A 25,111-nucleotide genomic window follows, 5' to 3' on the forward strand; every position below is an offset into this window, starting at 1 on the left:
AGTATGTGTGCACATATTTGAGATATTACAGCTGAAAATGTGAAAAAATGAGCATTTTTAAAATTTTTTCCCAATGTTGGCACTTTTAATAAATATACACAAATTCTATGGGTCCATTTTTACTACCTAAATGAAGTACAATATGTGGTGAAAAAACAATGTCAGAATCACTTGGATATGCAAAACCTTTACTGAGTTATGCTATGTTAAGTGACACATGTCAGATTTCCAAAATTTGGCTCCGTCACTAAGGCGCAAACAGGCTTCGTCACTAAGGGGTTAAAATGACTCTATTATAGGACTTGCAGTGTCCGGTGTGTCATGCAGCACAGGGGTAAGGTGTCCGTGTACTGTGCAATGCGAGTTGCGCCTGAGATTCTCGGATGCAAGTTATTATCACCCGTATAAACCCGGCCTCAGGGTATATTAAGACCTACAGAGAAGACTCCTGTCTTAGTAAACCAGGGCCGATGTCTGACAGAAGCCTTCAGTATACGGCGCGCCGCTACATTTACATAAAACCATGAAGCCTCTTTAAGGTCTCCGTATTGACCCTTCATGTGCTGGGGTCTCCTCACATTGTAGGTTTTGCAGGCTCTGTAACTTTAATGTCACATTGATGTAACTGTTGTGCGTCTTCCAGTAGGTGGAGAGCAGCTGTGGGACGGATGACAGCGCAGGAGAGGGGAGGAGGAGTGCTGAGAGCAGGCTCAGACTTGCCCAGCTCATTGCAGTTGTGAGCCGCAGGCCCTGCAGCTGAGACAGCTCACCTAGCAGCAGGTAAGTGGACTTCTAGCGACAGTTAGTCGCACACCTCTCATCTGCCGGATCTCTAAGCTACACATCAGACTGGTTAGAAAAGTTTGAGGTTTCCAAGTCCCAACCTACCCGATCAGCTCTGTGGCCAGGGATGCAGTAGGATAGACATGCTGCTTATGATGACAAGAGAGGTCATCATGGGACTTGTAGTTCTCCACTAGTTATGATATCAGTCTGTAAGACTATCCAGGGGCTGATGTCCTCCCTTTACTCCCCAAAGACCGGTGGTTGGGGGCGATCCCCATCATGCAAGGGGTCAGCCCTTTCGTGCACATGGGCTGAGGTCTCCCTTTACTTCCCCCGAACCCCCAGAGCAGTGGTTGTGGGGATCCCTCATCACTTGAGGGGGTGGTCCTTTTGTGCATATGGGATGAGGTCCTCACTTTAACTCCCCCTGAGCTGTGGTTGTGGGGGCCCCTCATAACACTAAAGGTCACCTTCTCTGTGCACGTGGGGTCCACCCTTTACTCTCCTTGGAGTCCTCAGAGCTGTAGGTATTCCTAATTAAACAAAGGGTCGGCCTCTTTGCATATAAGCTGAGGTCCTCCCTATACTCACCCCAGAGTAGTGGTTGTGGGGATCCCGCGTTCCTCGAGGGGTTTGTGCATATGGGCTGTGGTCCCTTTACTTTCCCGGGAGCGGTGGTTGTGGGGGGTCTTCCAAGATGCGAGACATCAGTTCCTTTCTGCAAATGGGCTGAGGTCCTCCCTTTACTGTCCCCAGAATAGTGGTTGTGGGAATCCCGCGTTCCTCGAGGGGTTTATGCATATGGACTGAGGTCCCTTTACTCCCCCAGAGCAGTGGTTGTGGGGGTCTCCCATCATGCAAGGGATTGGCTCCTACATGCACATGGGCTGAGGTCCGCCCTTTACCCCCCTGAGCTGTGGTTGTAGGGGTCCCCCATCATGTGAGACATCCGTTCCTTTGTGCTGTCCTCTCTTTACTGCCCCCAAAGCAGTGGTTGTGGGGGTCTCCCATGACTCAGAGGGGTTAGTTACTTTATGCAAATGATCCGCAGTCCTCTCTTTACCCTCCCTGAGCTATGATTCTGGGGGATATCACATGAGTTATTGGCCCCTTCGTGCACACAGGCCGAGGTCCTCCGTTTACTTCCCCAGAGCCCCCAGAGCTGTGGTTCCCTCATCATGTGAGGAGTCGGCCCCTTTGTGCACGTGGTCTGAGGTTGTGTGGGGATTTTGAGATTTGCATTCCATTCCGATGACTCGCTGAAGAGTCTCTTATAGATGATATTCCAGTCACTTCTGCTATCCCCTAATATAATACATTTACATGAGTTGTACTAGCAGTGAAGCGTGGCGGTAATTATAGTGTAGCGCCCACCACATCCATGCAGGTGCGACCAGCAGAATGTGGGCGTCACTGGGGAATCCCTATTAATACAGGAAGCGCCTGCAGGCTATAGCATTGTATACACATGACACATCGACAGGTTATGTAACCTAGGCTGACCCCCGCCTTCATCGTTACCACCCTGGGGATATACATAGCTCTGCCTACTATGGTGTCATCACTGTGCGGATAAAGGTGTGTTGGTTGGTCATGTGACAGGTGCGTTGTGAGGCTGTGCTGCCAGCTATCACTGTAGTGGTGGGTGTGCCAGGTCTGGTTTCCTGTAGCAAGTGGTGGAGGGGAGGAGATCACCTGCAGCATTACCAACAGATCACATGACCAGCGAGAGAACGGGTTCCCAGTAGTGGCTCTGGTTATTGGGGCTTATGTTATGACCCCTAGATTGCACATACTTGGGGGCTCCTGGTGCAGTCACTGTTGTCACAAGAAGTGACGTCCTATCTAGTAGATGCCCCCTGACTGCCATTATTGTCATCTCCCTTTTTTGAGTTTCCTCGAAACAGCAACATGACTACCTGCTGTCAGTTAGAAGCCCATCGTGTATACTATGACATTCAGCACAATACACACCTGGAGTATAACTCCCATCATTGTGCAGATTTCTCACAGGCTGGAATACTTGCCATCAGTCGTGATTAGATATCTGTGCAGATTGGGAGCTCATGTGGCCAAACATGCTGGCAAGCATACACTGTGTGTTAGTTAGCAGATGTCATGTCCCAAATCTTCATCATTTGCCATTTTTACTTATTTTGTAGTTTGGTTTTTGTGGAAATAATCTATTGCAGCCTGAAAACCATCATCAAGAAGGTGATCTGCTGTTGATAGACCTCATACACTGACATGGGACAGGAACTAATATGGTGTAGGACCCCCTCTAGCCTGGAAAAGTGCAACAACTAGACATGGCTCCAATTCTACAAGTGGAGGGAAGATGTCTGAAGGGATGTGGAGCCGTCTGGATACCCCCACAGCTCCAGGGTATTTGTAGGTGCAGGACCTTGGGGGTAAACAGACCTCCCCATCACATCCCATAAGTACTAGATCGGGGTCAGGTTGGGTGAACATGCAGGTCACACCGTTCATAGGAACTCTCCAGGATGCTCCTCCAACCAATACTGGACAACCTGAGCCTGATGATACATTGTCCTGCTGGAATATGCCATCATTGTGGGGAACATGAAGACCACCAAGGGCTGCAAATGCTCACCAAGCAGTGAAACGTAGTGGGCATCGGTCAATGATGTGTTTAGGAGGACCAGTTGATCCTAAAACCACCCCCCACACCAGTATGGAGCCCCCACCAGCCTGCACAGTGCCTGGTTGACAACTGAAGTCCATGGCTTCATGGGGTTTGCGCCACACACGAACCCTACCAGCTGCATAAAAAACAATTGGTACCGTGATTCATCGGGCTGCACTACATGTTGCCAGTCTTCTAGGGTCCAGTGAGCCAGCTCACAACCCAGAGAAGGTGCTGTGTCCTGTGTCATGGTAATAAGAAGCACTCTGGAGGGTCTTCTGCTTCTAGATGTCATGGAAGGTAAAGAACGCTGCGCTGACCTGTAGAATATACATGTGGGGTCTCCTGCACTGAATGTTGATGTGATTTCTGCCTGAGTTGCTTGTCTGTTTGTATGGACAATTCTAGCCAGACGCCACCAATCGCGATCATTAAGCACCCCTGGGTGGTAATGCCATCTATGATGTGTTCCCGGTACACACGTGACACTGTGGAGCAAGGAATGAGTAAATACCCGCACAACTTCGACAATGGAATGTCCTGTCTGTCTGGCGCCCACTATCACACCTCACCCGATAATTATAATTCACATTGGCTTACCATGAGCATGCTGACCAGTGTTCAACCTCGCTCACAACTATACAGATGTGGGCGCTCCACTTCATCATCATGTACATGCTGCTATACCGGGACTGTGGTGCGTCAGTGTATCATTCCTAGGCCCCTGCAGCTCTGATTTAACAAACCTTAACTATTTAGTCTTTCACCCCATTTACAGCAGGACACCACTGCTCAGAGCATTAAATACAGGCACCAAATAAGAACCATTGGTCAGTCAACAGCAGCTTACTGATGGTTTCCAAGTAGTAACAGATTGCTTTTCTTTAACACTGCATACAAACTGTAAAAAAGTGATGATGATGATATATTACCAAGATGCTGATGACATACTTGCTGACTAAAGATGATGATGCTACTTAAAGGGGAAACTAAACTTTAAATGTGATTACAAGTTATAATCAGTGTAATCTATCAGGCTTTTCTTATAGCCACAGAATGGCTCCAAAGAGAAGAGCCGCAGCAGCAGCTCCAGCCAAAGGCTCCAGCAAAGGAAAGAAAGCCAAGGTGAAGGAAGAGATTAAGGAGGAGGAGAAGGAAGAGGCCATTCAGGCTCCAGACCGTTTCCAGAGCGCTGCCCAGGCTCTTAAGGCTGCAACGAAGAAGAAGGCAAAAGCAAAAATAGACGGGGCCTGCTCATTTAGTGGACAGGACAATGTGGAGGTGGGTAATGGGTGGCTGCATGTGACGGTGTATTATCTGTAGTGTCGGTCTAAGGAGGTGACAGTTGGAGTGCTATTCTGGGTACAGTTGAGTGAGTGATGCAGGTACATATATTGGGATACAGGAAATGGACCCCAACATTTTTCTGCCGCCATCTTATTGTCTTCATGTTTTCAGGTCTACGAGGATTATGACTGTATGCTAAACCAGACGAATATTGGAAACAACAACAACAAGTTCTACATCATCCAACTCCTACACAGCACTGACAAGAAGAAAACGTTCTACTGCTGGAACCGTTGGGGCCGGGTGGTAAGAAAACATCACATTCCATCTCTCCACAATGCAGCATCACTTCTGGAGCTGTAATTACAATTCTGCTGCTTTCCTGTTAGCTCTCAGGCTGCAGATCACAGCTTTCCCTTGTGGTGCAATGTCTGTAAAGGGATAGCAAAATTGTACTTGCGCTGTCTTCAGTTACAGAATGTCTTCTCTTCTAGTTACATCCAGAGCTGAATTTACAATTCTTGTTTTCTGTTAGCTCTCAGGCTTTCGACTCTTGTTGTTCACTGTCTGTAAAGAGCTGAACATTTTTGCTTATTCTGTCTTGAGTTACATAATCTCTTCTCCTTGCTTTCCTGTTAACTCTCAGACGGAAGATCTTCACATATCGCAGATTTTGCTTCTCCTTCAGTGTCTGTAAAGATCCAAAAAACATTTCTTTTCTTATGTTGTCTTCAGTTATATATTGTTTTATCCAGAGCTGCAATTACAATTTTGCTGGTTTCCTGTTAGCTCTCAGGATGCAGATCTTCACAGCTCGCTGCTTTCCTCTACAGTACAGTGTCTGTAAAGAGCTAGAAGACTTTCCTTACTTATACCATCTTGAGTTTCGTAATGTCTTCTCAAGTTACACCCATAGCTGCATTAACAATTCTACTGTTTTTCTGTTAGCTCTCAGTCTGCATGTTTTCACATATTACAGCGTCTGTACAGAGCTGAAAAACTTTCCTTTACGTATAATGTCTTCACTTACATAATGACTTCTCCCCAGAGCTGCATTTACAATTCTGCTGCTTTCCTGTTAGCTTTCAGGCTTGCTGCTTTCATCTACCTTTTTTTTTCTTCTAACTTTGTGTCCTGCAGGGAGAAGCTGGTCAGTCCAAGTTAACCAATTTCTCAGATGTGAACGCTGCTAAGAAAGATTACGAGAAGAAGTTTAAGGATAAAACAAAGAACAACTGGTCAGACAGAGAGAACTTCACTCCACATCCAGGAAAGTACACATTGATTGAGGTGGAGCGTGATGACGAGAATGAAGAAGAAACCGGTGAGGCCATGGTCAAGGTGAGTGATGAAACAAAACCCAATAGTTTTCAATGGTCGTCTGAAAGGACAGCTCGAACCACAGGTTTAAAGTCCCGGTTTGGGTGCAAATTGCAGAGCTCTCCACCCCTAAATTCTAACTTCTCCATAGATGCATCTTCTGAGATCTCTCCTTCCTCCTCAGGTATTGCCTTGATATAGGCATTGAAAGGGTCGTGGAGGGGTCCTGGAGCCCTTTTCTTTAGAAGCCAATGATCAGATCATGAATATTCATGAGCGCTTCCTCTTTATCCTCCACAGGTGGATGCCGTAGATGGAGTATGTAAAAAGGTCTTGCCCTGCACTCTGGACAAACCCACCCAAAACCTGGTGTCTCTGATATTCAGCACTGACATGTTTAAGGACGCTATGCAGACCATGAACCTAGGTATTTATAAATGACTGGAGAAGGGGTCATAAAGGACATGTTCTAGTGTAAGCATGTAAGAAGTGGTTGAGAGTTAGTTTCCCCTTTTAAACAAATGATCACATTGCTAGAACAAATTGCATTACAGTACGGTGGTATAAAACACTTGATGGTTACAGTGCACATTACATACACGGCACATCTACATAATGGCAACGTTCCAGGGCCAACAGGCAAATTTCCACAGTATCGTATGCAGTGCATGAGTTGTACTCCTACTTCTCATTCTTCCACACCAATCTCCGTTAGAGCTGCTGCAACCATTTTACCAACATGTCTCTCTGCAGGTATAGCATCTTTCACAGACTTCTCTGAGGTTCCCTGTTTGTCAGATTACATCCTTGGGGACGGCTACATGCCTCCAATCTACTTCTTTCCTGTCATCCGTATAGAAGAGCTTTACCTGCCGTGTGGCTTCAGCCATACGCTGACTCACTACCTACTAACAGCTCAGTATATAAGGTGTCTACAACAACGGTGACCTCTAGTGACCACACTTCATATTGCAGCATTAACACATACATTGAATTACATGAACTATGACTGCATTAGGAATGTGATCGGTAAAACGGTACCACATGATAGTTACATCACAGTCTGTTCTCTAATATGTTGACTTCTCCCCTGTGCAGCAGAAGACTAAGTTTGGGTAAATGTAGTGACTTGAAGGCCATTGACCGCGGGCAGATTGTTGGTGCCCAGAGGTGTGGTGCCACTATTTTTTTGAAAGTCGCACTTGTTGACTGTTCCTGAACGCCAGTATCCAAAATATATAACTGCAGTATACAAAAATTGGTTGAACCATAGATATACGTCCAACAGAAGATTACACAGTGGCAGACCATGTGTGGTTGATCTTAGAGGCGAGCGTCAGTTTGCATGTCTGGTATCTTATGACTCCATGTCATCATCATCATCAACGTGTTGCGTGGGCCCAGGGAAGAAGTTAATGGATACATGGCATAAGGTCATCTGCAGCGATGACTCCTGTTTTCTGCTGAGCCATACAAATGGCCGTGTCCACATCTGTTGTAAGCAGCATGAGGCTGTATCCCATGGGTGTACTGTTGGGGTTCAGCAGGCCAGTGGTGGTGGGGTCATGGTCTAGGGAGCGTTTTAATGACAGGGCCTAGGACCGTTAGTCAACATACCACAATCCTTAAATGGTGAACAGTGCAGGGACCTGTTAGCTGACCATCTGCATCCATATCTCCAGGAAGTCTTCCCTGACCGCAGTGCCATCTTTCAACACAATAATGCTCCATGTCATGGAGCTCAGATCCCTGGGGAGTAAAATAGTATGTTAGGCTAAAAGAAGACAATGTCCATCTAGTTCAGCCTGTTTCCACCCCCGTTTTGATCTAGAGGAAGCAAGTCGAGTACGGAGGATGTTTACCACATTGTGGAATCTGTTCCCTAAAGTCTGAAAGCTGTGATGGCCCAAAAAGGTGGAGCAAATCAATATTGTGTAGGTGTTCCTAATGCAGTGATTGTTCAATGTATAGACCATTATTAAAGACTTAGGCAAGAAGTAACTTCAGTAAGGGGCAGTACAAGTAGTGCTGTAGAGGGTGTGACTGCCTTTATTGGTGATCTTCAGCTTCATATCAGATCCTTTTGTATTTCAGACATAAAGAAGATGCCATTAGGGAAGTTGAGTAAAGCACAAATAGCCAAGGGGTTTGACGCTTTAGAAGAACTTCAGGCTGCTCTGGATAGGAAGGCGAACAAGAAGGAGCTCAGCGAACTGTCCTCTCGGTTCTACACTATCATCCCCCACAACTTTGGACGCCAGATACCCCCCGTCATCGACACCCTAGATGTATTACAAGCCAAGAAGGACATGTTACTGGTACCGATCATCATTACTGTTCTGTGCTCGCTTACCCAGCACAATTTCCTCCTTATAAAATGAGCCCCAGTCTATTTCCCAACTTTTCAATTAGCAGATCCTTCAGTGCCAAGCTGATCTATGCTGTGGCCCTACTAGCTGAGGTCATACGTTAGAGACCATCGTCCCCCTCCTTTCACCTCCATATAATGTAATGGGCTGAATGGAAAGGGGTTATCCAAGGCCTTGACTCCACTTATATAAACTATAGTTGGAAAGTTTACAGACCCTTTCACTTTTATTTTACATGTTGTTAGGTTGAGGTCTTGTATTTCCCCATCATTATGCACTCAATACCCCAAAGTGATAAAGTGACAACAGAATTTTAGAAATCTTTGTACATTTAAAAAAAAATAAGCATTCATAGCCTTCAGTATGACCCTTGATATTTACCTCTGAAGATCTGGAGAAGGCTACGAAAACATTTCTGCTGCACTGAAAGTTCACAAGAACCCAACGGTCTCCGTAATTCTCACAGGGAAGAAGTTCAGGACAACCTGGACTCTTCCTGGAGCTCCAGGCCCACCAAACTAAGTAATCGGGAGAAAAGGGACTTAGTAAGAGAGGTGACCAAGAACCCAATAGTCACTCTGGCTCCAGAGATCCTATGAGTAGATGGGAGAAAATTCCAGAAGGTCAACCATCAAGGCAGCCTCCAACAATCTGGGCTTTATAGCACAGTGGCCAGAAAGAAGCCTATTTTCAATAAAATACACATTGAAGCCGCCTGAAGTTTACCAAAAAGCACCTCAAGGGCCCCCAGACTGCGAAAAACAAGATTCTCTGCTCTGATGACACCAAGATGGAACTTTTTGTCCTCCATTCTAAGCGTTGTGTCTGGAGGAAACCAGGCACCGCTCATCACCTGCCCAATACCATCCCTACAGTGAAGCCTGATGGTGGCAGCATCTTGCGGGGGACAGGGAGACCAATCAGGGCTGATGGAAAGCTGAGTGGAGCAAAGTACAGAGAATGAAAACCTGATCCAGAACCCAAGAAACCTCAGACTGGGCAGAAGGGTCACCTTCCAACAAGACAATGACGCCAAGTACACAGCCCAGACAACACAGGACAGGCTTAGGGATAACTCTGTGAATGTCCTTGAGTGGCCCAGCCAGAGCCCTGACTTAAACCCAGTCCAATACCTCTGGAGAGACCTGAAAATGGCCGTCCCCAGACAGCCCCCATCCATCCTGACTGAGAGCAGAAAATCCCCAAATCCAGGTGTGTAATTCTACCCAAGAAGACTGGAGGCTGGGGTCACTGCCAAAGGTGCTTCAACTAAGTACTGAATGCAGGGTGTGAATACTTATGTCAACACAAAAAAGTAGTTTCTCTTTTTTTTTTTTTAAAGATTTCTACCATTCTGTTGTCACTTTGTCATTACGGGGTACTGAGTGTAGGATGAGGGGGAAAAACTTTCAATTTTTAATTTGCACAGGGCCACACCATAACAATGTAAGAAAAGTGAAAGGGCATGAAGACTTTCCAAATGCAGTGTATTTTCTGACGTGTTGCTTGGTATTCCTGGCTCGACGAAGAGGAGAGGGGACATCCTGCTGATTTTATCATGCTCCTGTACTTCTGTATAACTGCGCAACCCCTCCAGTGCGGAGTGTAAGTGTTATGTTCTGGTTTCTTTCAACAGGTCCTTGCAGATATTGAACTAGCTCAGACCCTCAAAGCCGACAAACTTAAGCAGGAGCAAGAGGAAGAGCTGACTGATGTCCCACACCCCCTGGATGTAGATTATGAGCTCCTTAAGTGTCAACTCAACCTTCTGGACGCAAAGACTGACGAATACAAGGTAATCCTGAGACAACCCGGCTGGGTAACTGAGACACCCAAAAATGACTAATGGTAATTGTTCCTCTTGCACTGAATGTGACTGACAGTCAATCAGAAGAGATAGCTGCCATGTAAAGCATAAGGAAGGATGAAACTGCGCAAGAAAATGGGGAATATTTACTTAGAGCAGCGTTTCATGCGCCAATCTAAGTAAAGTATGCACTTGGATAAATGCGACAAATGTATTAACAGGTGTAAGCTTCTAATACATTTCTCACATCTGACAGCGCTTGCATACACCAACACAAAATCTATGCCTTTGCATAGAGCATCTGCTATAAATTAAAGTAAATCTGATGTCTTGCGCATAGTCCTGCCCCTTTTTATCCAGCTCCTCCCACTTTTAGAAAAAGAGCAAAAAGTTACAAATTATGACATGCGCTATAATTTGCAAATTTTTTTACCCCAGAAATATGTTGTAGCCACAATGTATATGCCCCAATGTATATAAATTGGGGTCTCTGATCAATGGTTTCCTAAAAGGAGGACCATTTAGACGGGACGGCAATCATCTAAATGACTGCATGAGCCTTGACGTCACTGCTAGGTTTTTAGCGCTCGTGCAGATCACTACTGGCTTCTCGCTCACTGAGGAGCATTTACACTCAGCGAGAAGTCAGCGATCCAGCGTTGGTTTTCATGCTGGTTGAAAGCGAGCGACCAACAAACTGTAAACAATAGCGCACGATGGTGTGTCTTTAGCCGCGATTATTATCACACAAATCCCGTTCTTTTAGATGAATTTTGCGCAATAATCATCCTGTGTAAATGGCCCTTTAATGTAAAGCAGTTGACTTTTCAAGTGTTTTATTTCGGGATCATCTTTAACGTGTATTGCAGGTAATTGACACATATGTGAAGAACACGGGTCCCACCTACCGTAAGCTGAAAATCCTGAATGTGTGGAAAGTGGACCGAGAAACTGAGGTCAGTGATGTCCTGATGCTACATAGCAGATGGCCTTTAGTTGGCGGTCACACATGGATATAATGTGTTAATGATGTACCCCACATTGCAGCATTTACCTGTTCCTCCTTGTAGTCAGATGTGCTGCATTGACCTTTATCTCCTGTCCCAGGAACTACGACTCAGCACCCATAAGGATATTGAGAACCGCCGCTTGTTGTGGCATGGAACCAATGTGGCTGTGGTGGCTGCAATTTTGAAAAGTGGTCTGCGCATAATGCCTCATTCAGGAGGACGTGTGGGCAGAGGGATATATTTCGCTTCTGAGAACAGCAAATCGGCTGGATATGGTAAGAGGACAGACAACAAGATTGTCACAACTGTAGATTATAACGACGATAATACTGCCTGCTATGTACAAGAATATAACTACTATAATACTGCCTACTATGTATGAGAATATAACTACTATAATACTGCCTCCTATGTACAAGAATATAACTACTATAATACTGCCTCCTATGTACAAAAATATAACTGCTATAATACTGCCTCCTATGTACAAAAATATAACTACTATAATACTGCCTCCTATGTACAATAATATAACTACTATAATACTGCCTCCTATGTACAATAATATAACTACTATAATACTGCCCCCTATATACAAGAATATAACTACTATAATACTGCCTACTATGTTTGAGAATATAACTACTATAATACTGCCTCCTATGTACAAAAATATAACTAGTATAATACTGCCTCCTATGTACAAGAATATAACTGCTATAATACTGCCCCCTATGTACAAGAATATAACTGCTATAATACTGCCCCCTATGTACAAGAATATAACTGCTATAATACTGCCCCCTATGTACAAGAATATAACTGCTATAATACTGCCCCCTATGTACAAGAATATAACTACTATAATACTACCCCCTATGTGCAAGAATATAACTACTATAATACTGCCCCCTATGTACAAGAATATAACTACTATAATACTGCCCCCTATATACAAGAATATAACTACTATAATACTGCCTACTATGTTTGAGAATATAACTACTATAATACTGCCTCCTATGTACAAAAATATAACTAGTATAATACTGCCTCCTATGTACAAGAATATAACTGCTATAATACTGCCCCCTATGTACAAGAATATAACTGCTATAATACTGCCCCCTATGTACAAGAATATAACTGCTATAATACTGCCCCCTATGTACAAGAATATAACTGCTATAATACTGCCCCCTATGTACAAGAATATAACTACTATAATACTACCCCCTATGTGCAAGAATATAACTACTATAATACTGCCCCCTATGTACAAGAATATAACTACTATAATACTGCCCCCTATGTACAAGAATATAACTACTATAATACTGCCTACTATGTTTGAGAATATAACTATTATAATACTGCCTCCTATGTACAAAAATATAACTAGTATAATACTGCCTCCTATGTACAAGAATATAACTACTATAATACTGCTCCTATGTACAAGAATATAACTACTATAATACTGCCTACTATGTTTGAGAATATAACTACTATAATACTGCCCCCTATGTACAAGAATATAACTACTATAATACTGCCCCCTATGTACAAGAATATAACTACTATAATACTGCCTCCTATGTACAAAAATATAACTAGTATAATACTGCCCCCTATGTACAAGAATATAACTACTATAATACTGCCTCCTATGTACAAAAATATAACTAGTATAATACTGCCTCCTATGTACAAGAATATAACTACTATAATACTGCCCCCTATGTACAAGAATATAATTACTATAATACTACCCCCTATGTGCAAGAATATAACTACTATAATACTGCTCCTATGTACAAGAATATAACTACTATAATACTGCCCCCTATGTACAAGAATATAACTACTATAATACTACCCCCTATGTGCAAGAATATAACTACTATAATACTGCCTCCTATGTACAAGAATATAACTACTATAATACTGCCCCCTATGTACAAGAATATAACTACTATAATACTGCCCCCTATGTACAAGAATATAACTGCTATAATACTGCCCCCTATGTACAAGAATATAACTACTATAATACTGCCCCCTATGTACAAGAATATAACTACTATAATCCTGCCCCCTATGTACAAGAATATAACTGCTATAATACTGCCCCCTATGTACAAGAATATAACTACTATAATACTGCCTACTATGTTTGAGAATATAACTACTATAATACTACCCCCAATGTACAAGAATATAACTACTATAATACTGCCCCCTATGTACAAGAATATAACTGCTATAATACTGCCCCCTATATACAAGAATATAACTGCTATAATACTGCCCCCTATGTACAAGACTATAACTACTGTAATATTGCCCCCTATGTACAAGAATATAACTACTGTAATACTGCCCCCTATGTACAAGAATATAACTACTGTAATACTGCCCCCTATGTACAAGGAGAAACATCTGTTTTATACCTACTCCCCTGTATAGATGTCTTTTTGTTTCCTTGCAGTTGGTTGCACCTCTAAGCAACAAGGAATCATGTTCTTAAATGAAGTGGCTTTGGGGAAAGAGCATCACATCGTACGTGACGATTGCTCTTTGAAAATGGCTCCGAAAGGCTGTGACAGCGTAGTGGCACGTGGACTTACTGAACCAGGTTAGGTGTGCACGTCATAAACCACACATTATTCACTAATACATCCAGATGGACAGTTTTAAATACAATTGCATAATTTTCCAACTGCCTGTATTATACTCCAGAGCTGCCCTCACTATTCTGCTGATGGAGTCACTGTGTACATACATTACTTATCCTGAGTTACATGCTGTATTATACTCCAGAGCTGCACTCACTATTCTGCTAGGGGAGTCACTGTGTATGTACATTAGTCATCCTGTATTATATTCCAGAGCTGCACTCGCTATTCTGCTAGGGGAGTCACGGTATACATACATTACTTATCCTGGGTTACATACTGTATTATACTCCAGAGCCGCACTCCCTATTCTGCTGGTGGAGTCACTGTGTACATACATTACTTATCCTGTACTGATCCTGAGTTACATCCTGTAGATCTTTTTATTATAAAAGTGAAAAACATAACAATAAACAGAACATAAATATCGCTCACTTGGCATAAACATAAAACCAAAACAAATGATCACTTATATTAACTGTACTTTGCCTTACTTCAGGACAAAGGAACAAAAGCAAAGGGTCCATCTGGTCCAAATAATATATACAGCACACTACACCAACCTGCACTCCAAAACTACACTCACTCATCCTCACCAATACATATATACTACATATAACAATAAACCCACATGTAAGAAAACATCCCTAGCTCACAGGATCCAGCCTGAAATCCCAAAAGAAGAAAGAAAATATGACTAATAACCGAAGCAATGATATAATAACAATAATGCAAACAACAACAAAAGTAATAATAACAATAAGAACAACCCAATACCTTTTTTTTTCTTTCTTTTTTTTTAAATGCCCACCACCTAAAGAATAAAACCTTACATAATCCTAAACTAACCCTATACCCAGACCAAACCACCACACACCCCAAACAACCCCCTACGGTGCAGCCTGGGAGCCACGCCTGCATCCCAAGTCCGTGCTCAATGTCTATGTCCAGGACGAGCCGAGCTGCACCGCATACACACACCCTGCCCGCCGCAGCCTGAGGGCCACGCCCGCACCAACAGTCCGTGCCCAGTGTTCATTGTCCGGGACGTGTCAAGCTACGGCTGAGGCATAAATCCCCCCCCCCCTCCCCCCAATAAACCCCCACCCAACCTATCTATAACCCCTAACCCTATATACAAAACAAAACATAACATATAACATCTCTTATACTACACAACTACAAACCAACACTACATATTAATACCCGAAAGCCTAAGGTTCAGTTACCTGCAGCCGTACATACTTTATCTTTGACCGAAAACAAAAACTCTACTAGTGTCACACACAGCCCTCCACAAGGACTGGATATGATAAGCCGGGCACCGACCAAATAGAAAAACTATCCCTATAGTTAATCTGTCCCTACAATGTCCCTACTCCTTCCCTAAAACTTACCCTCAGAGAAACTGTCCCTACCTCTCCCTATTCTGTCCCTACAAAGACCCTAACAATAAGAAGACTGTCCCTAACGAAATACAAACCCTCTCCATAGGAGAGAGGCCTTAGTCGTGCCCAACCTCTCATAATCCAGAGAACGCACCTTCACCAGGTCACCAAGGATGTTTCTATTCACCTCATCCGCGGGGAGGATTTTCTCTTCCGTCGAAACTAAACACCGTGCGTTCCAAATGTGAAACCTGACTACTAGGCTGACTAAGAATAAAGTGCACCGGTCCCTGCCACCAAGGTCCCCGAATGCCCCATAGACCCATTTCGCATACGAGAGGCGTGCCAACCTGGGCCAACCAATGGAGGCTCCCACCCGTTTGTACACCTCTGTATTAAAGGGACACTGAAGCAGGAAATGCTCCATGCTTTCCAGTACGTTGCTGCACTCCTGGCGGGGGCAACCCCTATCCACCAGAGGCCTGCTCTTCAAGTTGCCCCTTACATACAGTCTCCCGTGGAAACAGCGCCAAGTCAAGTCCCAAAACTTCAAGGGGATCCTGTCAGAATTCAATAAACGTAACCCTCCCTCCAGGTCCCGACTTGGGCAGTCCTTGAGCGCCAGGGGCTTCTGGAAATGGGTCAACAGAACCCTCTTATCGAGGAGTTTCCTCGACAGAGTTCTGATCTCCCACATCCCCAGACCCCACCGACGTATCATCTTCAGAACCACGGTAGCGTAAGCCGGAAGATGCCCGTGCGGCGTGCGAAGATCCTTCACTCGCCCTCCAGTCTCCCATTCCTGGAAGAAAGGCCGAAGCCATCCCCAACAGGAGAATACCCACGGAGGAGCCCTCTCTTGCCAGAGGTTGCCTATATTGATCTTAACAAAGGTGTTTACGAGAAACACCACGGGGTTGACCATAGATAACCCCCCTAGTCTCCTCGTGCGATATGTGACATCTCTCCTAATTAGGTTCAACCTGTTCCCCCACAACATTAGGAAGAACAGGTTGTAGACCCGGGTCCAGAGAGGCTCTGGCAAAATGCATACGCTGCCCAGGTAGATGAATAAAGGGAGCAGGTATGTTTTGATCAGGTTAACCCTTTCCCGAAGGGTCAAAGACCAACCCTTCCACTGGGCCACCTTCTGAGTGGCACCATCGAGCCTGACCACCCAATTTTGCATGGGGTAATCTCCCCGGCCAAATTTGATGCCGAGAACTTTAGCCGAGTCCTGGGGCACTGGAAGGGTGTCCGGGAGACTAAATGTAGGATCTCCCCTTCCTAACCAGAGACTTTCGCACTTATCCCAGTTGATGCCGGACCCGGATGCTTCCGAGTAGCGATCCACCTCTGCCATCACGTACTCTGCCTCCCCCCTCGAGGACACAAAGACGGTGACGTCATCAGCGTACGCTGCCACCCTGAGGGTGGCTTCCGGCACCGCCCGATCCATCCCGACCCCCGCCATAGGCCCACCATCAATCATCCTAAGGAAAGGATCAATGGCAAACACGTACAGCAAGGGGCTCAGAGGACAACCCTGACGGACGCCAGACCCAACCTCAAATGGGTGGCCGACCCAACCGTTCACTAGCGGGAAAGCCTCAGCCCCCGCGTACAATGTCTTGAGCCAATTGACAAACCCCACTGGCAGGCCATACCTCAGAAGAACAGACCAGAGGTACTCGTGATTAACCCGATCAAACGCTTTGGCCTGATCCAATGACAGCAGGTACCCCTCCCAGTGACCAGCCCTACCCTGCTCCACTGCCTCCCGGACACCTAGAACAGCACTAAAGGTGCTACGGCCTGGAACAGAGCAATGCTGGGCGCCCGAGAGGAGCCGGGGTGCAAACTTGACCAGCCGATTAAACAGCACTTTTGCCAGAACCTTCCTGTCTGTATTGAGAAGCGCTATGGGACGCCAGTTCTCAATACGGCTCGAGTCTTTACCCTTTGACAGAAGGATCAAAGCCGACCTCCTCATTGACTTTGGGAGAGTGTCCGAGGAAAGACACTCATTGAAAACCTCAGTCAAGAGGGGACTCAAGAGGTCCTTAAAGGTCTTATAGTACTCAGATGTTAAACCATCCGGTCCTGGTGATTTTTTTGAGCGCAAGCCCATCAATCACCAGTTTAACTTCCTCTATGTTGATCTCCTCTGTCAAAACATTAAGGGAGATGTCATCCCCTGGCTCAGGAACAGCTTCAGCCAGGAAAGCCGACATCACATCTCGATCTAGATCCCTCTTTCTCAAAAGGTGCGAGTAGAAGGATCTGACGACTTCCAGAATCCCTGATCTGGACCTGTTCAGAGATCCCGTACCGTCGATCAGTCCAGTGACAACTTTACGATTCACTGACATCTTGCAGTTTCTGTAAGGGTCAGGTGAGTGGTACTTCCCGAAGTCCCTCTCAAAAACCAAAGATGCGTGCCTATTATACTGGCACCCTTTGAGCAAAGACTTCACTCTGGAGATCTCCTCGCGGCTACCTCCAGTCGAGACGAGATGTTCGAGTTTCCTCCTCAGGCCCTGGTAAAGACGGTACTTACTCAGGCTCCTGAGGCTAGAGAGCTGGCGGAAGAACCTCGCCGCCCTGATCTTGAACATCTCCCACCACTCTGACTTACTGCTACAAAGATCCAGTAATGGTACCTGGCTCTGCAGAAAATCCTCAAAGGACTGTCTTATCTCTGCTTCCTCCAGGAGTGATGAATTCAGCCTCCATAAGCCTCTACCCATCGGGGGGGTCTCTGCAACATTCAGGGAAAACAAAATCAGACAGTGGTCGGAGAATTCCACCTCAACAACAGATACTGGTGAAGAGATGGCTTCCTCCTTCAAATAAAACCTGTCTATTCTAGACCTGCTCTGACCTCTATAATAGGTGAACCCCTCGTGGCCTGGGGTGTGCCGGATGTGGACATCCACCAGGCGAGCTTCGCTAGCGCGACGCTATCATAAGTCAGCTTGCCTAGGGAGCCTCCCCTGTCACGGGTCCTCGTGACTGCGTTAAAGTCACCCCCAAAGATCACCTGCCGACTGGTAAAAAGGTACGGCTTGATCCTCATAAAGAGATCCTTGCGGTCCCGCTTGGTTTGGGGACCGTAGATGTTGATTAGCCGAAGCTCTTGTCCCTTCATGAGAACATCCAGGATCAGGCACCTCCCTATTTCTAACTCGATAACCCGTCGGCATTCAACCGCTGCGGTAAAAAGTACCGCCACTCCGCTATATGGCTCGGCCGCAAGAGACCAGTAAGATGGACCAGACCTCCATTCCCTCCTTGCCTTATGCACAGCTGCCAGATTTGGCAGCCTGGTCTCTTGCAAAAACAAAATGTCGGCTTCAACGCGGCCGAGAAAATCAAAGGCCGCAAATCTAGCCATATCAGATTTAATGCTGGCAACATTAATGGATGCCAGCGTCAACGGAGTGGGTGCCGCCATCATTGGTGATCGAGTTAGATGGCTTTCTTCTTCCCACCCCCCTTCTCATCAGGGTCTGAGGATGACCCCTTGCCACGTTTCTTGGACACTGAAAGGTCCATGGCAAGGGGCTCCTCAACCTCGTCCTCCTTGCCACTGGGCTCTGGGCCAGCCCTCCCCCTGGAGGTCACCAAACCCCCACAAGAGGAAGGCTCAGCACCCCCTGTAGGCCCCACGCTTGTCCTGGATACCTCTGCCTCCTCCGAGGACGAGAGAGCTTGGTACCTGTTGGAGAGCCCAACAAGAGGAGAGTTTGGATTGCCTTCCTGCACCTGGCCCATTGCAGGGGAAGATTTCCCTTCCCTTTTTTTCATTTTCTTGGAGCCCTGCTTGCGCTTTTTCTTTTGCCACTCATCCTTGCCCTCACCCACACTTTCATAGTGGGAAGAATCTGAATAAGTGGCAGCCTCCTCCCTTTGGATCCTCCTGACCTCCTCATCCAGCTCCCTGTCCCCTGGAGCCTCAGCCACATGATTTGCGTCCGGAGCAGGGGCCAGCATTGACCCACCTGCCACCTGGGTTTCCACCAGCTCCCTGCCCCTTCCGCGCTTCTCTTGGCGCCTTAGCTTGGCTGCCCCAGCATGTTTGTTCTTCCTTGGCTCCTGGGCTCCATCGCCTCTGCTGGTCCCCTCCCCTGCAGAAGCAACCTCACGGCTCTCCTCCGCTGGGGCCATGACCGCATTGGCGAAAGAGAGCGGACAGCGACTGAATGGGTGACCGAGGTCACCACACAGGTGACACCTAATCTCTGTACAAGATGCCGCAAGATGACCTACCTCGCCACACAGAGCGCACTTGATGATGTTACAGGCTGCACTCAAATGTGTGGGGTCGCCGCACTTGTGACAGAGCTTCGGCTGCCCCTGGTAGAAGGCCAAGATACGATCCCTGCCAAGGAAGGCCGTGGATGGTATGTGGGCCACCGAATTCCCTGAACGCTTAAGTTTTACCATAAACGTCCAGGCTCCGGACCAGATGCCGTGTTCGTCCCGGTTCTTATTGGGCATATCCACCACCTCTCCGTACCGACTTATCCAAGTCATGATATCGTAACAAGAGAGGGACTCGTTACGAGTCAAAACGGTCACTCTCTTGACTCCAGTCTGGCGGGTTACCACTTGTGCAGCGAAACCGCGCCAGCCGGGCTCGTCCTTCATCAGCTTATAATTCCCCCAGAAGAGCTCCAGGCCCTCCGGGCGAGCAAAGCTGATGTCGAACTCAGACGTGCCATAAGGATGGATCAGGGCATAGATGTCATTTGCCCTGAAACCCATCTTCAGCAGAAGCTCCACCACCTTACTCCTGGATGGGCACGCGTCATTGCCTCTCCACTGAAGACGAGCCACATTCCTACGGCCAATGTCCTGCCCGGTTGTTGGCAGGGACCAGACGGTCTCCCCCCTTTGTTCTCGGAAGGCACCAAGACCATGTCTCTCCACCCAGAGAGACAAATCCACAACTCTGCCCCCTACATTCATCGAGCTCTCCCCTCTTCTCAAGGCCTCCAGGAGGCGCTGTTGCAAAACGCCGTCCCCAGAGCCCAAAGACGAGGAGGACGCATCCCCCCTCCCTCCAGCGGCGACACTGGCATAACTTCTACCAGATGTTGTCGCCGCTGGAGGGGCGACTGGATCCTGACCCACCCCCTGACTACTACCCTCCGAAGCCCCACCCACTTGTACACAAGATGACATACTAACTGGGGAACCAGGGACACCTGGAGTTCCCAGGGTCCTTGCAGGAACAGGGGAAACAGGGACAGGGGCAGCAGGGGTACCAACAGCCACATCCATTACCTCAATCGCCTCTCCATTAGCTGCTGGACCAGGACCCTTATTATTTTTACCCTCTTTTTTCCCTTTTTGCCCAGAGGGCAAGTCCATGGCACCTCCAGTGGGTGGTTGGAGATGCACTTCAGCGGATTCAGTGTCTGGCCTTTTTACATTTTTCTTTACTTTAGTTGCTGTAGCTCCGCCCACCTTAGCCACTCTGGGAGTTGTAGTTCCTTCAACTTCCCTTCCAGGAACAGGAGCATATTTACCATGGGTGGGAGGATCGGTAGACCTGGCCACCACCCACTGCGCCCCCTCTGCACCTGAAAGGCGCTTTAGGGACACAGGCTGGACAGCCAGGCCACCACAGGTGGGACCTGGTGCCGGATCACGCCCCCCTCCCACTGGGACATGACCGACAGCACCAGCACCTCTGGACTGGCCGCGACCCTTTGCTTTCCCGACACTCTTTTCTACCTCCTTTACTCCTCCATTCCCACTACTGGCACAAGCGGACTTGGAGTTTTGGGCCGCATTAACCCTCTCTTCCCCAGTCCCCTGCACCGGACCCACTGCAGAGCCCGGGACTAGGAGCTCAGGGTTACCACCCTGGTCTGACTTTGCGGCCAAACCAGAGTGGTTGGTGACATAAACAAATTTTTCTTGTATATATTTTTTTTCCTTTTTCCTCCTCTTTTTGCTTGAGGTGTCTGGGGGCAAATCATTCCCAAAATGGAAGGACTGCAGCCTCTCTGGGGACTCTTGCAGCTGAATCTGACGCATAATCAGTGCCCCCTCTCCACTGCTGCTGCAGCTGTCATCACTGTCCTCCAGGTCAGATTCACCCGACGTGAGGGGCAGGCTCACCTGTTCAGCTGGGATGCTGGGCCCAGTAGTCCCACCTGGCAGCGAAGATTGCTGCTCACCAGAGCACGCAGCTCGCCCATCCTGAGCACCGTCAGATTCGCCCGTGCTGCTGCTTGAGTGCCTGGCAGAGCGCTCTTTAATGCCACCGCTGCTCACCAATGCCATTTTGCTAAACCTCTCATCATTTAGCAGTTTCTCTTTGAAAGGCCCACTTCTTTCCAGAATCCTTTCCCTCTCCTCCTCATAAAAGTCTATAGCGTCCTCACAGGCTTCAATCTGCCGTGATATGGCCAGTTTTCTGGTACGGGATCTGGCCCGCTCCGCATCATAGTGGGCAACGCGCAGCTCCTGCCTATATTTAGTCAGCTGCCTCCCGACATGCCCAAAGTCTTTCATGTATTTGGCAATACGGCTTGCCACATCAGTCACCGACTCGCCCTCCTTGCGATCGGCCCAATTTGCCTGCATATTTTGTTTTTCAGCATGATCCTCCACTCTCTTACTCTGGCTGCGAGTCCTCTTGGGCTCCTCCAGGGGAGTCAGGGTGACATTGCTGCCACTCTGACCAGGTGTTCTCCCCTCCTGGGGTGCAGTCCTCCCTCCCCCCGGCCGAAGCCGGAGGGAGGAGGTCCGGGACTCCATGGCTGAAGCAAGCCCAGCACCTGTAGCCTTTGCTGGGTAACGTTCCTCTCACTGCTGACCACACCCTGGATCCTGCAGAGCTCTCACACACCCAACCTTCTCCAGAGTTGCACTCACTATTCTGCTGATGGAGTCACTGTGTACATACAATACTTATCCTGAGTTACATGCTGTATTATACTCCAGAGCTGCACTCACTATTCTGCTAGGGGAGTCACTGTGTATGTACATTAGTCATCCTGTATTATATTCCAGAGCTGCACTCGCTATTCTGCTAGGGGAGTCACGGTGTACATACATTACATGCTGTATTATACTCCAGAGCCGCACTCCCTATTCTGCTGGTGGAGTCACTGTGTACATACATTACTTATCCTGTACTGATCCTGAGTTACATCCTGTATTATACTCCAGAGCTGCACTCCCTATTCTGCTGGTGGAGTCACTATGTACATACATTACTTATCCTGTACTGATCCTGAGTTCCATCCTGTATTATACTCCAGAGCTGCACTTACTATTCTGCTGGTGGAGTCACTGTGTACATACATTACTTATCCTGTACTGATCCTGAGTTACATCATGTATTATACTCCAGAGCTGCACTCACTATTCTGTTGGTGGAGTCACTGTGTACATACATTACTTATCCTGTACTGATCCTGAGTTACATCCTGTATTATACTCCAGAGCTGCACTCACTATTCTGTTGGTGGAGTCACTGTGTACATACATTACTTATCCTGTACGGATCCTGAGTTACATCCTGTATTATACTCCAGAGCTGCACTCACTATTCTGTTGGTGGAGTCACTGTGTACATACATTACTTATCCTGTACTGATCCTGAGTTCCATCCTGTATTATACTCCAGAGCTGCACTTACTATTCTGCTGGTGGAGTCACTGTGTACATACATTACGAATCCTGAGTTACATCCTAAAAAGTATAAAACAAAAATACCAAACGGTAACAATTACATAACTGTATTCAGCAAGATTAGGCCCTCACCCCTGGTCCATGAGCCACAAACAAAAGTAAAAATCAGTTTATACCCATGTTCGGAGTATGTTGAGTTACATCCCATATTATACTCCAGAGCTGAAATCCTCTGGCGAGGGGTTCGCTCTCGGGCTGATCCTGCGCTGCAGCTGATCGCTCCCGGTTTGCTTTTCTCTCCGCAGATCCCTCCCTGGATCGGGAACTGATACTGGACGGAAGGAAGATTATTGTGCCGCAAGGTAAACCAGTCAATGTGTCCAAGTACAAGGACACGCACTTCGGTCAGAGCGAGTACCTAGTGTACAAGGAGAGCCAAGCACGGTTGCGCTACCTGCTGTTACTGCAGTTCTAGGCTCCTCCCTCTCATCACCCCCTCTCCAGGCTCCGCCCTCACCGCACAGGTTACAGTTATATCTATTCAATGAACTAACATATCTTGGCTAAGGAAGTAATGGCTGCACCTGCAGCCAACACAGGACAATCATGGGGCTGCAACCAACCTACTGCATTCACAATACATATCAGTGAGGCATCAGATGTGAGCAGCCTCCAATGTAAAGTGTAATCCTAGAGTAAAGCTGTGTACACACTCCGAGAACGTGTCCTGTATTATATTGCTACTATCCCTATGTAACAGCTATACATCTATTACTGCTGATAACCTGCCTGTATATCATGTCTGAGAGGTAGTCACAGCCTACCCCCTGGTGATGACAATCAGCCTGTATATCATGTATGAAGCATGGCTAACCGCCAAGTTACATGGCTGCTCTTTCTTGAGCTCCTGCTGTACAATCCGGTGCTTTCAGCTGTCAACCTTCCACCTGTAGCCATCAGAAACCGCTCCTGGATTTCCCCCAGTACTGTTTATAACCCTCTGGTGGGCTTTGCTGGTAACCATCCCTGCTGCTGTAGTTGCAGCCCACCTAAGTCTACCTCCCAAGACCTCCACGTGGAGCTATTCTCGGGGTCCGCAATCTCTACCCCAGGCACATATACAATGCACTTATCTAGACCGCAAGCCCAGGGCAAGTAGCAGAATAGGGAAAGAAGAGCGGCAGCCTCCAGTCTGCCAGAACCTGATGAAGATCCATAACACGGATCCTGTGAAGCATGGCCTCGAGTGGCTGAGCAGTTACAATCCACCCTGAGATTGCCATCTGCTTCAGAGGATGTCAGCACCTGGGAAGGAGGTGGGAGTTGACGCTAGCAGACCTGCGGTGAGCCCTACCTATATTGCTGACACCTGAGCAGAGGAGTCCGTTCAGAGCATGGCGTGCCAGACCATCTTCGTACAGACTGGTCGGCTATTTGCCAAACTTGTTCTGCCTGCAGTTCCACCTTGATGCTACAGCATCCTGCCTGTACATTTTTTTCAGGACATAACCTTAATTTTTCTGGACCTCCATTTTTGATGTCTGCTTCAATCATTCTGACAGCCTTCCAGATTTAGCCCAAGTATTTGTTTCACTAAAGGGGACTGAGATTTTATTAAGTGGATCATCTCCTTAAAGGGACCAGCCGTGCAGCATCCTCCACTCTGCCGTAAAGGCTCCCCTTCAATGTACAGCCACCTTTCCTTGTGGCACGATAGCCCCTTGGGACCACCTTAGAGCCTCATACAGCAAGCAACCTGTTTGTGTATTTACAAGTCATTCTCTAGTGGATGTGGAGTAACATGATGCGGTTTTCGGCTTTTCTACTGATGTGTTCAATGTAGAATTATTTCCCTTTCAGCCTCCACCTATGATATTAAATAAGCTCCAGCCTACTATTACGCTTGCTCCTCTCTATGGGCTGCCCTAATCAGTGTGTGTGTGTGTTTTTTTAATGCCTACATGGCGCCGACTAAATTCACTAATAAGCTGCAGCAATTTGCATGGTCCAATGCCATGGCAGACCCTCAGCCTACTACCTTCTCTAGTGAGTCTTGGGTCCCCTTCTGGGTCTACTACAACATCTCCTTCTGCAGCTAGCCCGATCATTATGGATGTCATCAAAGCCAGAACAGAGCGCCGATCCCTGATTTCCAAAAAGATC

At 47.0% G+C, this 25,111-nt stretch overlaps 1 protein-coding gene across 1 annotated transcript; it reads left to right on the plus strand.

Moving 5' to 3' along the window:
• The first annotated feature begins 642 nt into the window (after nucleotides 1–642).
• PARP3 (poly(ADP-ribose) polymerase family member 3) lies at nucleotides 643–24,877 on the plus strand. The gene is made up of 11 exons (XM_066596914.1): nucleotides 643–780; nucleotides 4,483–4,714; nucleotides 4,892–5,026; nucleotides 5,861–6,061; nucleotides 6,341–6,467; nucleotides 8,135–8,358; nucleotides 10,046–10,204; nucleotides 11,086–11,172; nucleotides 11,324–11,501; nucleotides 13,718–13,864; nucleotides 23,254–24,877. Exons 2-11 carry the CDS (start codon nucleotides 4,490–4,492, stop codon nucleotides 23,421–23,423), a joined length of 1,653 nt encoding a protein of 550 aa, XP_066453011.1. The 5' UTR covers nucleotides 643–780; nucleotides 4,483–4,489; the 3' UTR covers nucleotides 23,424–24,877.
• Nucleotides 24,878–25,111: the final 234 nt, after the last annotated feature.

This window comes from Eleutherodactylus coqui, chromosome 3, assembly GCF_035609145.1.
Source record: "Eleutherodactylus coqui strain aEleCoq1 chromosome 3, aEleCoq1.hap1, whole genome shotgun sequence".
In the NCBI taxonomy this organism is placed as follows: domain Eukaryota; kingdom Metazoa; phylum Chordata; class Amphibia; order Anura; family Eleutherodactylidae; genus Eleutherodactylus; species Eleutherodactylus coqui.

What these genes read in the sequence shown, in the direction of transcription:
- PARP3 (XM_066596914.1), top strand. Translation starts at nt 4,490, where the DNA reads ATGGCTCCAAAGAGAAGAGCCGCAGCAGCAGCTCCAGCCAAAGGCTCC. An exon ending in GTGGACAGGACAATGTGGAG is followed by an intron (nt 4,715 to 4,891) that starts GTGGGTAATGGG and finishes TCATGTTTTCAG; the next exon opens with GTCTACGAGGATTATGACTG. An exon ending in ACGTGGACTTACTGAACCAG is followed by an intron (nt 13,865 to 23,253) that starts GTTAGGTGTGCA and finishes TTCTCTCCGCAG; the next exon opens with ATCCCTCCCTGGATCGGGAA.